Source organism: Lontra canadensis, unplaced genomic scaffold, assembly GCF_010015895.1.
Source record: "Lontra canadensis isolate GAN:19392208 unplaced genomic scaffold, GSC_riverotter_1.0 scaffold103, whole genome shotgun sequence".
NCBI classification, from domain to species: Eukaryota; Metazoa; Chordata; class Mammalia; order Carnivora; family Mustelidae; genus Lontra; species Lontra canadensis.
This window is the reverse complement of record NW_022631097.1, coordinates 834,326-848,202: the sequence shown is the minus strand read 5'-3', so window position 1 is coordinate 848,202 and position 13,877 is coordinate 834,326. Positions and strand designations below refer to the sequence as shown.

The 13,877-nt window shown below is 31.5% G+C and overlaps 1 protein-coding gene across 1 annotated transcript in view; it reads left to right on the top strand.

Annotated features, from left to right (window-relative positions):
- The window catches only part of PSPC1 (paraspeckle component 1), a 71,170-nt gene extending 57,614 nt beyond the window's left edge, over positions 1-13,556 (top strand). Inside the window, exons 7-9 of the mRNA XM_032838211.1 lie at positions 7,202-7,259; positions 10,463-10,632; positions 12,681-13,556. Coding sequence (XP_032694102.1) covers positions 7,202-7,259; positions 10,463-10,632; positions 12,681-12,866 — 414 coding nt within the window. The 3' untranslated portion in view covers positions 12,867-13,556. The remainder of the gene's footprint in view (positions 1-7,201; positions 7,260-10,462; positions 10,633-12,680) is intronic.
- Positions 13,557-13,877: the final 321 nt, after the last annotated feature.

Genomic DNA, 13,877 nt, shown 5'->3' with positions numbered 1-13,877 from the left:
TATCAGAATGGAACATCATTATCGCCAAAAGAAAACAGTTTATGTTAGGGTTCATTCTTGGTGTTGGGCAATCAGTGGACTTTCGACAAAATGTACCCGATGTTATAGTATACACAATAGTTTCATGCCTTAAAAATCCTCTGCCCTCTGTCTCTTCATCCCTCTCTCCTTTCTAATCCTGGGCACCCACTGATTTCTGCTACTTTCATTATAGTTTTGCCTTTTCCAGAATGTCTTGTAGTTGGAATCCTATAATATATAGCCTTTTCATACTGACTTTTTGGTAATAAGCATTTTAAGGTTACTCTGTGTCTTTTCATGGCTTGATAGCTTGTTTATTTTTAGTGCTAAATAATGTCTCATTGTCTGGATGTACCAATTTGTTTATCCATTCACCTACTGACGGACATCTTGATTGTTTCCAAGTTTTGGCAATTACGAAAAAGCTGCAGTAAACATCCATGTGCAGGTTTTTGTGTGGTCACAAGTTTTCATCTCCTTTGTGTGAATACCAAGGAGTATAGTTGCTGGATTGTATTTATGTAAGATTATCTTTAGTTTTATAAGAAACTGTTAAATTGTCTTCCAAAGTGAATATGCCATTTATAATCCCGATCAGCAGTGAATGAGAATTCTTAACTTCTCTACATCCTTGTCAGCACTATGTGTTGTCAGTGTTTAGGATTTTGGTCATTCTAATTGGTGTGTTGTGGCATCTCATTGTTGTCTTAATTTGCAATTCCCTAATGATACATGGTGTAAAATTTCATTTTAACAGTTATAAAACTGAGGAACATGTTCCCAGTATTCAAGGGTGCAGATATCATGGGATGCATGTATTCAAATTGAGGGTAAAAAACCATCACAGATTGTGTTTATTGAAAGATTGTCTTAGGTTGCTTAAAACATATTCCCCCCTGCCCTGAGGTCTAGTTGTGAATAGTACGTTTTGGAAATTACTCTTTTTAATTACTTGAAGTAAAAATGTTAAGCATTTTTGCATAAGCATTTTTGCTTAACATTCTCAAGCATTCTCTGTTTCATTATGTTTGAAAGTTTGCATGCTATTATTTGTATCAGTGGGAACATGTCTTCCCTTTTCAGTTTACAATTACTTCATTTCTATTAAGAAAAGATTACTTTGTTGATGCATATACCCTTCAGTATTAGAACTTTTTAAATGAGTGAATAATTTCTTGGCAAAGAGGCCTACCTTTTATTTTGAATTTTTTTCTTTATACCCATTTTCTTAATATTTCATGTAATTGATTTTTCTTTCATTTTTTATTTCCAAATACCCTGTTTGTTAGATAGTATTTCAGCTGCTAATTAATTTCTCTCTTGAAAGTTAGATTAGCTATCTAATAATCTTTATTTTTTTATGTAAACTTTTCTAGTGAAGGGAAAGATATATTTCCAGGTACTAAATATAATTTATTTTTAGAAATTCTTAATTATAAAAAGGTTGAGTCTTGTTACTTCCCAGAACTTAAGATGTTTCTTTAGAATTATATTTCCCGTAGTAGATTTAAATGTTCTGTATCAGTGTTTTTACATCAGGAATTTTGGCATTTTCTTTATCAAGACACTGAACCTAGATGGTACGTGGTGATCCTTTAACAATCCCTTGGATGCTTTTTCAGAAATGTATGTGAAAGATCTTTACAAACTAAAGAATAATGATCATGGTCATTAAGACTGCATTCATTCAAATAGGAATTTACTCAGTGTCAGATGAATATATCTTTATCATTGATTGCAAAATGTTTCAGTTGATATTACGTTAAATCATAATGTAGTGTACTTTTCTAAACCTTAGGCATTCATATTATACTTTTAGACTCACCTTTGTGTACCATGTGAATCCTTTAAATTTGGTTATCTAAAAACAAGAAACTGCAGTATCTTTAAGTTCACAGGTTGATATTGTGAGTATTAAGTATTAAAGGAAAAGATCCTATTCTACACAAAATAATGTGAAGTTCTTCACTGGTTTAGTTACTTTACATTAGTGCAGATTTTCTGCTTTTATTTTCGTGAATGAATACTGACTAGAACTTAAAAGCATTGGTTCTTAAACTTTTTGGTTTTGAAATTTTTTTACACTACCAAAAATCATTGAAGACCTCTAAGAGCTTTTGTTTTGTTTTGTTTTGTTACACCAGTGTTTACCATATTAGATAAGAAAGTTGAAAGAAAATGGGTAGTACTGGGAACACTGGCCTCACTTTACATGTTTGCAGATTTCCTTGACGTTCCACTTATATGTAGTGGGAAGAGTGGTATTGTTTTGTTGTTTTGTAAATTTGCTTAATGTTTGGCTTTATAGAAATGGCTGGCTTCCCATATTTGCTTTTGCATTCCATCTGTTGCAGAATGCTCTTTTGATTAAAGTGCATGAAGAAAAACCAGCTTTACTTAGATAAGTAATTAGTAAAATGGAGACGAGTATATTTTAACCTTTTCAGAGGATTGTACCTATTTTTGTCTTCATTGCATTACAATCTAGTGCATGAAGAAAAACCAGCTTTACTTAGATAAGTAATTAGTAAAATGGAGACGAGTATATTTTAACCTTTTCAGAGAATTGTACCTATTTTTGTCTTCATTGCATTACAATCTATTGGGCTACCTTGAATGGATTTTTTTTTTCCCATGCACGATTTTTGTAATATCATATACCAAACATTAGAAAAATATTGATCCACTGAGCTATGTGCATCTTCTAAATTTTAATATAGTTTATTACACAGAATTAAAAACAAATCACATTTCTTAATATCAACCACTAATCTTGTCAGAAAATGTCTGCCAAATGCTGTCCCAAAGTGTAACATTCCTGTGATACCTTTTGTAAGCCAAAATGGCATAAAATGAAGAAACAACTACCATTAATATTCATATGAAAAATTTTTGGAGAGCTTCTAAACCAGAATTACAACTCTTAGGCCTCTCTGATAGCTTAGTACACATCTTGCTACTGATCCACAGAATAAATCTAGATAAAGCACAGATGTTCACACACAGTTCAAAGCTATGACAGCTTGATGATGAGAGGCTAAGTATAGTTCCCAGGGAAGGTGCTTGGTAGCACTTTTTGCTGCTCTAGATTTGTGCTGCCTCTAAAATTGCTTGCTACAAAACACACTGAACTTTATGTTCACTTTTTGCCTTTTTCCATAGAAGTAAGAATCCCTTTTTGGTTAGCAAAAGCAGATACTACAAATGTAGGTCTTTCATAAAAGCTAAGTGGCATAATACACCTTTAGAAAAACAAGGGGTACCTGTACACAAGTCAGTAATCATAGTTTGTCAGATGCTGTCTTACTCAGTTTACAACCCAATCGTATGAATGTTTTTCTTGAAGAACCACCCTATTTCAGAAAAGAGCAGAAGTGATTTATGTATATATCCTGTTTTGCATAGATTATTAAAAAGACATGTAGGGATTCAATAAAAATAATTCTAACTGCTTCATCTACATATTCTAGTTGAAATTTTAAAATTAGTTGTTTGGGCAGGCAAACTCTCCTCTGCTGTCCTGCCCACTGCTCCCTTGCAACAATGATAGTTACTAGTAAAAATTGAATATAAGTGCCTTAATTTTTGCTAAAATACCAAGATTTTGCCTCCCAATTGCTTGTACACCATTCCTAAATATGTTGATAGACTGAAAAGCCCAATTAGATCATAGTTTTATAATTGTGTTCTAATGTTTAGTAAGACATGAAACAGTTTTGAATTTGTGCACTTCCCAAAAGGGTCTTGTGGACTCAGTACTCTGCCAGCCACACTCTGAGAGCCATTGTTTTAATGAATGCTGCTTTGATAATGTGGTTCTGGAAATCAGTCATACTTTGCTTGCTTTTTTGGTCAGCTGTGAATTTAAGCATACTTCAGTGACAAGCTCAGGAATACATATATATAATTCTTTTAATGGAAAGGCACAACTTGTGAATAAAAATAACTAAAAACCTTGCCTTTTGTTAGGTTTTGTTTGAATCCTTGAAAAAAAATGAAGGTGTTTTGTGAAGGTAGAAACTTAAATGAACACTATTTTGGCAGAATTTTTATGTCAGTTCAACCTTGAGTAAGTTATTTAACAGTGCTGTACCTCAGTTTTATGATCTCTAAAATAGGGTAACAGAAGACCTCTACTTTATAGAGTTGCTGTGAAGAATAATTGAATTAATTGAATTATTTAAACCAAGTTTTCAGTTTTAATCATAGCTTTATTATCTTATTGCAGTGTAGTCTTTATCAAGATTTTGTTTACATGTAAGTTCATGTCAAATCGTGACTCTTAATTTTTGGTAAAGTAGTAAAGCATTAAAATTCGTATTCGAAAAATACCATGTATTTTATGCACCAGTTCTAATTTCAGATATTAGAATTCATAGAAGTGAGGGTCTTGTGTAATGCCGTGTATTGCTTTTTGGGTGGGTACACAGTTAATAGTGAACTTTCTCCTTACCGTTTCTCCTGATACTTGATAAATAAAGTTAAATGAGAAGTACTGTCTTAATTTTCATTGCTAACCAGTACCTTTAAATATAATCTCTGACCTTTGCATTTTATTAGAAGTATGTAGCAGTGGATTTTTAGAAAATGACAGTAATCTTTTTTTTTTTAATTTCTTTTCAGTGTAACAGTATTCATTGTTCTTGCGAAAATGACAGTAATCTTAAGATACGACTTGAAAGTTGAAAACTTCTTTTGCTCCTTCTAAAATAGTTAAAAAATGATCTATCATCTAATTATACTGTCTCTTTTTCTTAATCTTAATGTGTGAAGCTATATAAAACAGTACTCAGTAATTTTCTTTAAGGAAACATCAGTATTAAAGAAATGGAGTGTATACGTATCTAATGAAAAATGCTGTATTATATGTATTTTAATGCAGTGATATGCTACATTAGCATGGATTTTGTAAGACCTTCTGATTATTTCATTTAAAGACATTTTAGAACTGGAAAACCAGTTGTTTCTTTTTTTAAGATTTTTATTTTTAAGTGATTTCTACATTCAACGTGGGGCTCAAACCCACAACCCTGAGACGCAAGAGATGCATGCTCTTCTGATGGAGCTAGTCGGATGTAATGGTCACTGTTGAATAGTTGATTTAAAAAACCTAAGTCTTGCGGTGTCTGACTGGCTCAGTCAGTAGAGCATGTGACTTTTGATCTTGGGGTCGTAAGTTAGAGCTCCATGCTGGGTGTAGAGATTACTTAATAAATAAAAGCTTTTTAAAAATCCATAAATGTATTTGGCATATTAATCTCTTCAGAATTCTATTAATGAAGAAAATAGAATAATAGAACAGTTTCTTTTTCAAAGTACTGAACTTTGTGAATAATAAAGCTAAACATTGTTATTCTGGAAAATTGTAGGTGCAGATGAAATTATCAGGAGATAATAAAAATATTATCTCCCTTTTTATTCCCACCAGTGAATCCCAGGCATCCAGTTAGGATGTCAGAATATTTAAGGGATTTGAAAATTGAAGTCTCAATTGAAAATTGAAGTCTCAAACAATAAGATTATCATAATTATTCTTTGTTAGGGGTTAGATATTGTATCCTTCATCTTTCATTGTTAAGGCAAATCCAAAACTAAAAGTTAAACCCTTGTTCACCAAAGATGTCTTGGTCAAAAAATCGTGTATTTTATTGTGGTGCTGAAATGGAACCAGCTTTTCCATAACAAGTATCTGCTATAAATAATACCTGGAAGGTTTTGGACATGCTGAAGCAGTTTGCGTTTTATCAGGTTCTGGTGATGAGGAAATGACAGCTTGGTTTGATTTATTGATGATAGTGTTAAGTTTGATGATAAAATAGTATTTTCCATATGACTTTATCAGAAATCCATCCTATGAAATAGTCTAGTTGTTTTTCTCGTTAGTATCCATCACTAACCAAACGTTTTATGAAAAGAGATAAATTTTGGTTTTAGGAAAGTTTAAAAAAATAGCTTTGAGAAAATTTGGGATTTATGTTTTCTACATAATTGACAAACATTTCTTCCTGATGCTATGTAAGTGATTTATTTTTTTTTAACCGCAGCTTTATTAAAGGTTACATTTTGAGGCATGCCCATTAGCTTAGATATGGGCAGTAGATCTGGGTTTATCTACATATACCATAGGCTTTTACTTCCTCTTTTTCCTAGTGTTTTACACTGGTATTTTGTATTCTTAAAGAATTTTAAGCACATTTTAATAAAATTCCTTTCAAAAGAAAAACACCTTTTTAAGATTTAGACATTTCTACTTTGTCTCAAAATGTGTTTTATGATTGCTACGTTTAACACACCAGTCTGATAATGGAAAAGATCATAAAATAATAGTACAAGTTTGAATTACAGAATGTAATTACAGAATTTCACCTAGAGATTTCATTGAAGTTAATTCTGTATAACTGCTGTTAATAAATGAGTTTTTAGAAGGAGTTGAATTTTACTGAAATTTAAAAGTTTGTCATTTGCATGACCTTTTGTATCACAGTTAACCTTAAGAGCATTTTGTTTCAGAACTTGCTGACTGTGTAATAACACTGCTATTTAGATTTCCAAGTAAAACCCTTGTTCAAATAAAGGAAGCAGTGTTACGTTGAACTTTTAATAATCGTGTGTTGTGGAGACTTTTCATGGCAAATCTTTAGGTCCTGGGTGAAAAACAGTGCTCAAATATTTGAGTAAAAATGCAAAGGTGTATTAACAATGAAAATTGTCTATATAACTTTATTTTTGGCTTAGTACCCCATAGCTGTTTGTTTTGGATGTTTGAATAGATTTGAATATAAAAGGGGTAGTGGTCATTTTTGTTTTAAGACAAAATTTCCTCGGGGAAGGAAAAATATAATTGGCCCTGGTGGTTATTAATAATAAATTTTTCTTTTTTTGGAGTCTACGCATATGTCTTTGCTCTATTGAACATTAAAAACATTCTGTGGTATATTTTATGTAATTTGACACATTGATAATCTAGTAGTATAAACTGAGTGCTCTAAGCACTGTGGCATATCAGACCTGGAAGACTGAAGTTTCTTTTCAGTGTTCTTATTATGTAAGTCATGTTGGAAAATTTTAATTTTTTAATGGAAAGTGATGTCCCAATTTATTCTTTTCTTTTTAATTTTAGATGGGAAATGTAAAGTCATAAGATCGATAGGTTGACTGTGACAACTATGCTTACTTACAGAGAGAACAGGAAATGAGAATGGGTGATATGGGTCCCCGTGGAGCAATAAACATGGGAGGTAGGGATTTGAAGCAAAAGCCTTCTGTAACTTGTAATTCTTTGGGGAATTGTACATGCTGTTTGTGGTATCTACGTATCAGTAACAAACTAAAATTTGGAACCAACACTTGTAATGGTGAAATTTCTTATATTAAGTTGAAAAAAATACAAGTATATTAAAAATAATATGCTAAGGAAGAATTTTGTTTCATTGAAGGCTAAAAGGTAAATTATGTTTTAATAGACTTAATGAAAGGAACCTGTAGCCAGGTTTTGATAAAACCTGAAACCTGTTCAGTCATTCCATGGTGTAATGTATCTATGTTGCATTTTTAAAAAATCAAATTTCATGCTTTCAAATTGGCTCTTTTTACCTTTCTTAGAAATTTGATAGTTTCTGAATTTGTAGGGGTTTTAAACTTCTTGAGTATTTTATAAATTTTTATTGGTAAGGTAACGTTTTGTGTAATTTTTTTTATTTATTTTACTGAATGTTTAGCTTATTTTGCCCTCACCTACCATATTGTGCACAAAAGTGCACTGTTCAGAGGCATCTATGACATGTCAAGAAAATTAGATATGTCTTATGCATCTGGGCTAATGCATATCTTTAGAGTTTATGTAAAGCTTTGAAGAAAGTACCTACATTAGCTTCTCCACTATTGAGGGAAGCAGTAAATTTGAAATGTCATACACTTAAAAATTAGATAAATTTTTAAAATATTTGTTTCATATTGTCCCACAGAAGCTGTCACAAAATTGAAATCTTTACATAACTCAAAGTGTACCTATGGTAGAGATTACATTACCATTAGCATGTAGTACTTAGGATATATAGTGTATGGAGTAAAAAAAAAATTAATATGTGGGATGAACATTTTCTGGGATCTACCTTTTTTCCTCCGATTTTTCATGCAGTTTATTTGCTACTTCCAATCAGATCGTCTGAAATTGTTTATTGCTATTTATTTTGTCATTTTTCTTACCTACCAGTAAGAAGTTACTAAGCATTTCTGGTATACAAAGGAAGCATGATACATGACCCTTACCTGTAAAGATCTTAATTTGAAATTAGTTATGGATACATAAATTAATTGGTGAACAAAGAATACACAAGTTCTGTAGGCACAGTTGTAGGACATAAGTTATAGAGACACAGTTGAATATATGGTAATATACAAGTACTTCAGTTTTATTATGTCTTTTAAAAGTAAGTTGTAGAATAGTATATAATACAGATGGTTTATTTAAGTGTTATAAATGTGAGGTTATGGATTGTAGGTACTTTGAAATGCCATTATAATTATTAGATTGTCATTAACATTAGAAGCAGATGAAATATTTCTGATTTTGCCAAGACCTTGGAAACATTCTAATTGTCTTTTAGTTAACAACTTTATCAGAAGAATAATGAGAGTATACCTTTAGATTTCTTAGTTAGGAATTTAAGAGAACTAAAATTTTTTATGGCATTTTATTTCATCAGAGAACCATATTACAATTGAGCACTTTCTCAACTCTCCTTAAGTCCAGTCCATTTAATTTTGTCCAATATACATTTTATTCAATCCGAGACCTTGTCCTGATGGCTTACTAGAGTTATGAATCATTATCATGCAGTTGAATGCCACTGTTGAATCAGTAAATTGTCATATTTATCAAATTACATTGATAGAATGTGTCAATAGATCTTCTGGTGTATCACCAGTGTACTGCCAAGTAAAACATAGATTATAAAACTGTTTTCAGGGGACCAATAATTCTAAGATCTTTAAATTTAGTTTAATTATAGCTGTGTGATAGAAATCTTAATTACTAGAAATAAGCCTCTAATTACTGATAGTTGGAAATGTTATTTTTGATTTATTATAGTTGTATAGTTATATTTGAATCTTGCAAGTTAAGTGTAAAAACTATATTTTATTAAAAAGAGAAGAAAAGCCTAATCCTTGATCTGTTCTTTTTAGGGAAAGTTAAGATTCCTTGTAGATAGTGCCTCCATTCTTCCTCATTTCCATGTGGGACGTGTCATGGAATTCTAGTAAAAATTTTTATTTATAGCTATGCTAAGGGAATAGAAATATTCTTGGATAGTTACAATGTTCAGTTTGTTAGCAGGGATATTTTGGGATTAAGGGAAATAATTTCTTCCCATGAAGTGGCTAAGTTTCCAAGGATTGGGTTGAAAGTGGTAGTCTGTATATTGCCAGGGACTGGTAGGGACTAAGGCTTTTTCCTCCCAGTTGTTCCCTGGGCTCAGTCTTATGCAGAAGTCAGCTGCATTTGGTACTGTATAGAGTTCTGGGTTTGAATGAAAGTATCATCTCCCGTTATAATATGTTTTTGAGAAATTGAGTTCTGAGGGTTATAAAATTGACCTATGGAATGAAACACTAGAAGAGAACTCTTAAGTTGGAGTTTGTCTGTTACAAATTTTTAATGAAATAAAGTATGAGTACTTTAAAAATAAAAAAATTTTGAAGAAGATTCGTTAAAATGTTGTATTTGAAACCATTATAAATACAATATTTCAGCTCAAACACTATTGGAATTAACATGAGGTTGCGTGGATATCTTTTTGATGGAAAAATTTGAAGTATATACGATTATCCCCATTTCTAGAATTTTTAGTGTGTTGAAAAAATTCAGATAGCTCTGTTAATGTTTATATTTGCTTTTAAAAATAAGCTTTGTCATGATGGCCCTTTTCAGTTCTGCTTAGATTGCCTATTGCTGTAATGTTTCAAGTTAAAAAATAGTACCTCCTATAATTTTGGAGTATGTTCAGTAACTTACATTAAAGTCAAGAGGTTAGTTTTAGTGAACTTTATATACATACTTATAGTTTCCAAGTGCTAATCCTTTGCTGTTAATTTGAGCTGGTAGAATATAGTTACCATTGTAAGAGAGTAGTTTCTTAAAAAGCAGACTATAACAAGTAATACTCATTTTTTAAAAAAAATTTGAAGCTTTGACAGTCTCAAATATCTTACAATAACTGATAGTTCTCTCATTTGTTTTATATACATTTGATTTTGGGTTGAAAATTCTATAGTGTAGGTAATGCTCTGTTATGGAGTAGATACAATTAGGTGCCCCGTTCTCAAAGAAGGAAGTGATTTTGGTAATAGTCTTGTTATATAGTTTGCATAAGTATTGTTAAGTTTTTAATGTTTACTAAACTAAGATAGGACAGCTCTAAGTACAGATTGTTTTGCGTAGATGCATTTAGCCCAGCACCTGCTGGTAACCAAGGTCCTCCTCCAATGATGGGTATGAATATGAACAACAGAGGAACTATACCTGGCCCACCAATGGGTCCTGGTCCTGCCATGGGACCAGAAGGAGCTGCAAATATGGGAACTCCAATGATGCCAGATAATGGAGCAGTGGTAATGTATCATAAACATTATTTTGATTATATTCAGTAATATATACTTTTCTGCCCCAAAGGTAACTTCACACTTAACATAACTTGGCATCATTTGTTTTGGCAGTAAAGGTCAATATGCAGTGAAGAAAACATAATTTTGTGAAGTTATATGTTGACTTATGAGAGGCAATTTTTATATATAACAAGAGTTAATTTACCATTCATGGCACGCTTTTGTACTCAATTATATGGCAGATACATATTAATTACAGTTATTTTTATATTGCTTTTAGTGTGTATCCACCTCTTAGTATTCACTGTAAAGGCCAAGTATTTTAAGATTGTGTTCTTTTCCTTGTGTGGACTCCTTACCTTTGGTGGGGAGTGAAACTCCAGTATGTGTGAAAACAGGTTTTAGTAAACACTTTTAACGAAAAGATCACTTATGATTAATTTCAGGGAACTTTTTTAAACTATAAAATAATGTCCATTAAAATTTTAACGTGTATTTTCAGTTTACATTTTGCAGTCTTACAGAATTATTCATTTTATAATTGTTACAGAATTTAAAAGCATACAGTTTATGTCTTGGTTTGACAGTGTGAAGATATCTTTGTGTGGGTTAAATAATTATAAAAGCAAAATTTTTCAGTAGTTCTTATTTTATTTGAATATCAGTAGCAAGACTGGTAACTTCTCTCATTTTCCTTGAAGTCTGTCACTATTTAAATGAGGCTCTTGGCAGAACATTTTCTCATTTGGTTTTTGTTAATGGTTGTTCTAAATAATATTTAGAAAAGGAAGATTTGATTGTATGTTTTGAAAAGGCAGTTTAGTTTTGGAATTACCACAACAGATGTTAAGGCGCCATTGCTGCTAAGAAAGAAAAAGCACTGCCAATTAAATTCAGACATGCCATCAACTATAAATCCATACTGTTTCAGAGATGTTAAAAGTGAATGGGCATCTTAGAATTGATGGATACAGTGTTTCATCATTTTAAAATTTATTTACTTTAATGCAGTCTTTTAAAAATTTGGAAAAATTAGACATGCCAGCAGTTTTTTTTTTTTTTTAATGAGTGTTTGTGTACAGAGATTAAAAGGCAGTGCCATAGTAGCTACTATGATTAGATGGCACATGATATAATTAGTGTACTTGTTTCCTTCTTTGGAGGCTTTATTTTATAGTAAAATGTCTAAAAGCTAAGTAAAAACTTTTACTACTTTGGTTAAGTTTTTCTGTAGCATATAATCAATCATCTGTAGTAACTTAAGAGTAATATTAACTGGCCCATTTTCCCACCCCTCTCCCTGAAATTGTAACCTTTATTTGAATATCACCCTTGGTCTTTTTCACAGTGACATTTTACTACTGCATGTAGGGAGTTCTGGTCATCCTTTGAGATTAACATATGTTGTTATTGTAAAGTTTTCCAAAGCATAAGTTTCAGATATTTATTTAATTGTGCTATTAGTAGTACATATTAGTAAACTGTCAGTTTTTAAAAAAACTGTATCTGTTTTCCCATTAATAGTCTTTCTGGAAAAACACCTCAGAGGTTTTAATGCTGAAATTTAACTCTTTGTTTTTGTACTAGTACTTTTTTTTGTTAAAAGCATTACTGTTGAAATTTTTAAAATGTTTATTTTTTCAATGTGATGCTGCTCCCCAGTTTTACCTCTTTGATTTTCAAAAAAAAATATTTTTTATTACACAGCACAGTATAAGCTTTTAAGAAAAAGAGAGATCAGAACAGTATTGTAATACTGATTAGGTTTAAATGGCACTCGCTTACTTCTTAAAATCAGTTCTTTTTTTTTTTTTTTTTTCATGAAATTGGGACATAGCATTAGCAATTGTAACTCTTCAGATGCTTTTTTTTTTTTTTTTTTAAACATAGTAACTAATTAAATTGCTCCTTTCTTCCTTCTATGTGTGATCCTGATTCTGCTGGACTTTCTGCTGAACTTCATGACACCACCACTTGGGATTTTGTCAATTTTTCTTGTCACTTACATTTGGTGTGTTCCAAATGGACTTCATATTTATTATGTGGTATTATAGCACAATGATAGATTTCCTCAAGGACCATCATCTCAGATGGGATCACCTATGGGGAGTAGAACAGGTTCTGAAACCCCTCAAGCACCAATGAGTGGTGTAGGTCCTGTTAGTGGTGGTCCTGGTGGTTTTGGTAGAGGAAGCCAAGGGGGCAACTTTGAAGGCCCTAATAAGCGTCGTAGATATTAAACATTATTTCATTCCTGGCTACTAAGAGAAAAAAACCTCAGTGGTATCCCTTTACACTTTTTCTTGTTACCTGGAAGAAATGGTTTTATTGTTAATGTATGTAGACTTTAAAGTTTTTCTTTTGTAAAACTTGAGGTTTTTGTATTTTTCTTTATTCATACATAACCTTTGTAGATTAGAATGGTAATGATGATGCTCATCATTGTGAATGTTAAAATGTGTTTGTGACTTTAGCTAAATATACGTATGCCACAGAACTGTGAAGTCTATGTAGTTACTTAATCTCAATAAAGAAATCATTTTGGATAATTTACAAATGTTATTAGTAGTATTCTCTCATAGTTTTACTAAACTTTGCTGTAACAGTAATACTTTGGTTGCTTTAATTAATCCCAATGATTTAAAAATGAAAATGATTTTCTGCTTTTTAGTTTTTGCAAGTAGCACTGAAGATAGAAGCTTAGTGAAAGCTAATGTCAGTAAGGGGTGGATAAAAATAGTACGTTGGGGAGGGATGTGGGAATGGGTTTACATTTGTATAAAACCATGATCTTTCTGTGAAATCAGAGTTGCTGTCTACATTTCATATAGATTCTGAATATTCACATATTCTGAGAAGGAATATTAAGGATATCTTTGTCCTGTGCTGATTTTTTCAAATAAACCTTTTGAATCTTGGAAAAAAAAAAACTGTTTGGAGGCAAATCTCTTTTGCTTTTAAAATTATGTCTATTTTTAATCTTAATCTGCCATTATTTGGTGTCAGTATCTAGATCTTAACCTTTTAATTTTCTTTTAAAATAAAAAAATACTGTTAGGTTGGACGTTAAAAGAGGATTTGGTGTGGTTTAGAATTGGGTATTTCTTGAGAATGTTTACAGAAGTATTAAAGATGGATTAACTTTGTGGTGTTGTAAATATCTTCCTATAGTTAGTTAAGTCCAGTAAACTTGTCTGACAGGCTGGTTGTGTTTGTTTCCAAGGAATACAGTTCAAGTGGTGATTTAAAAA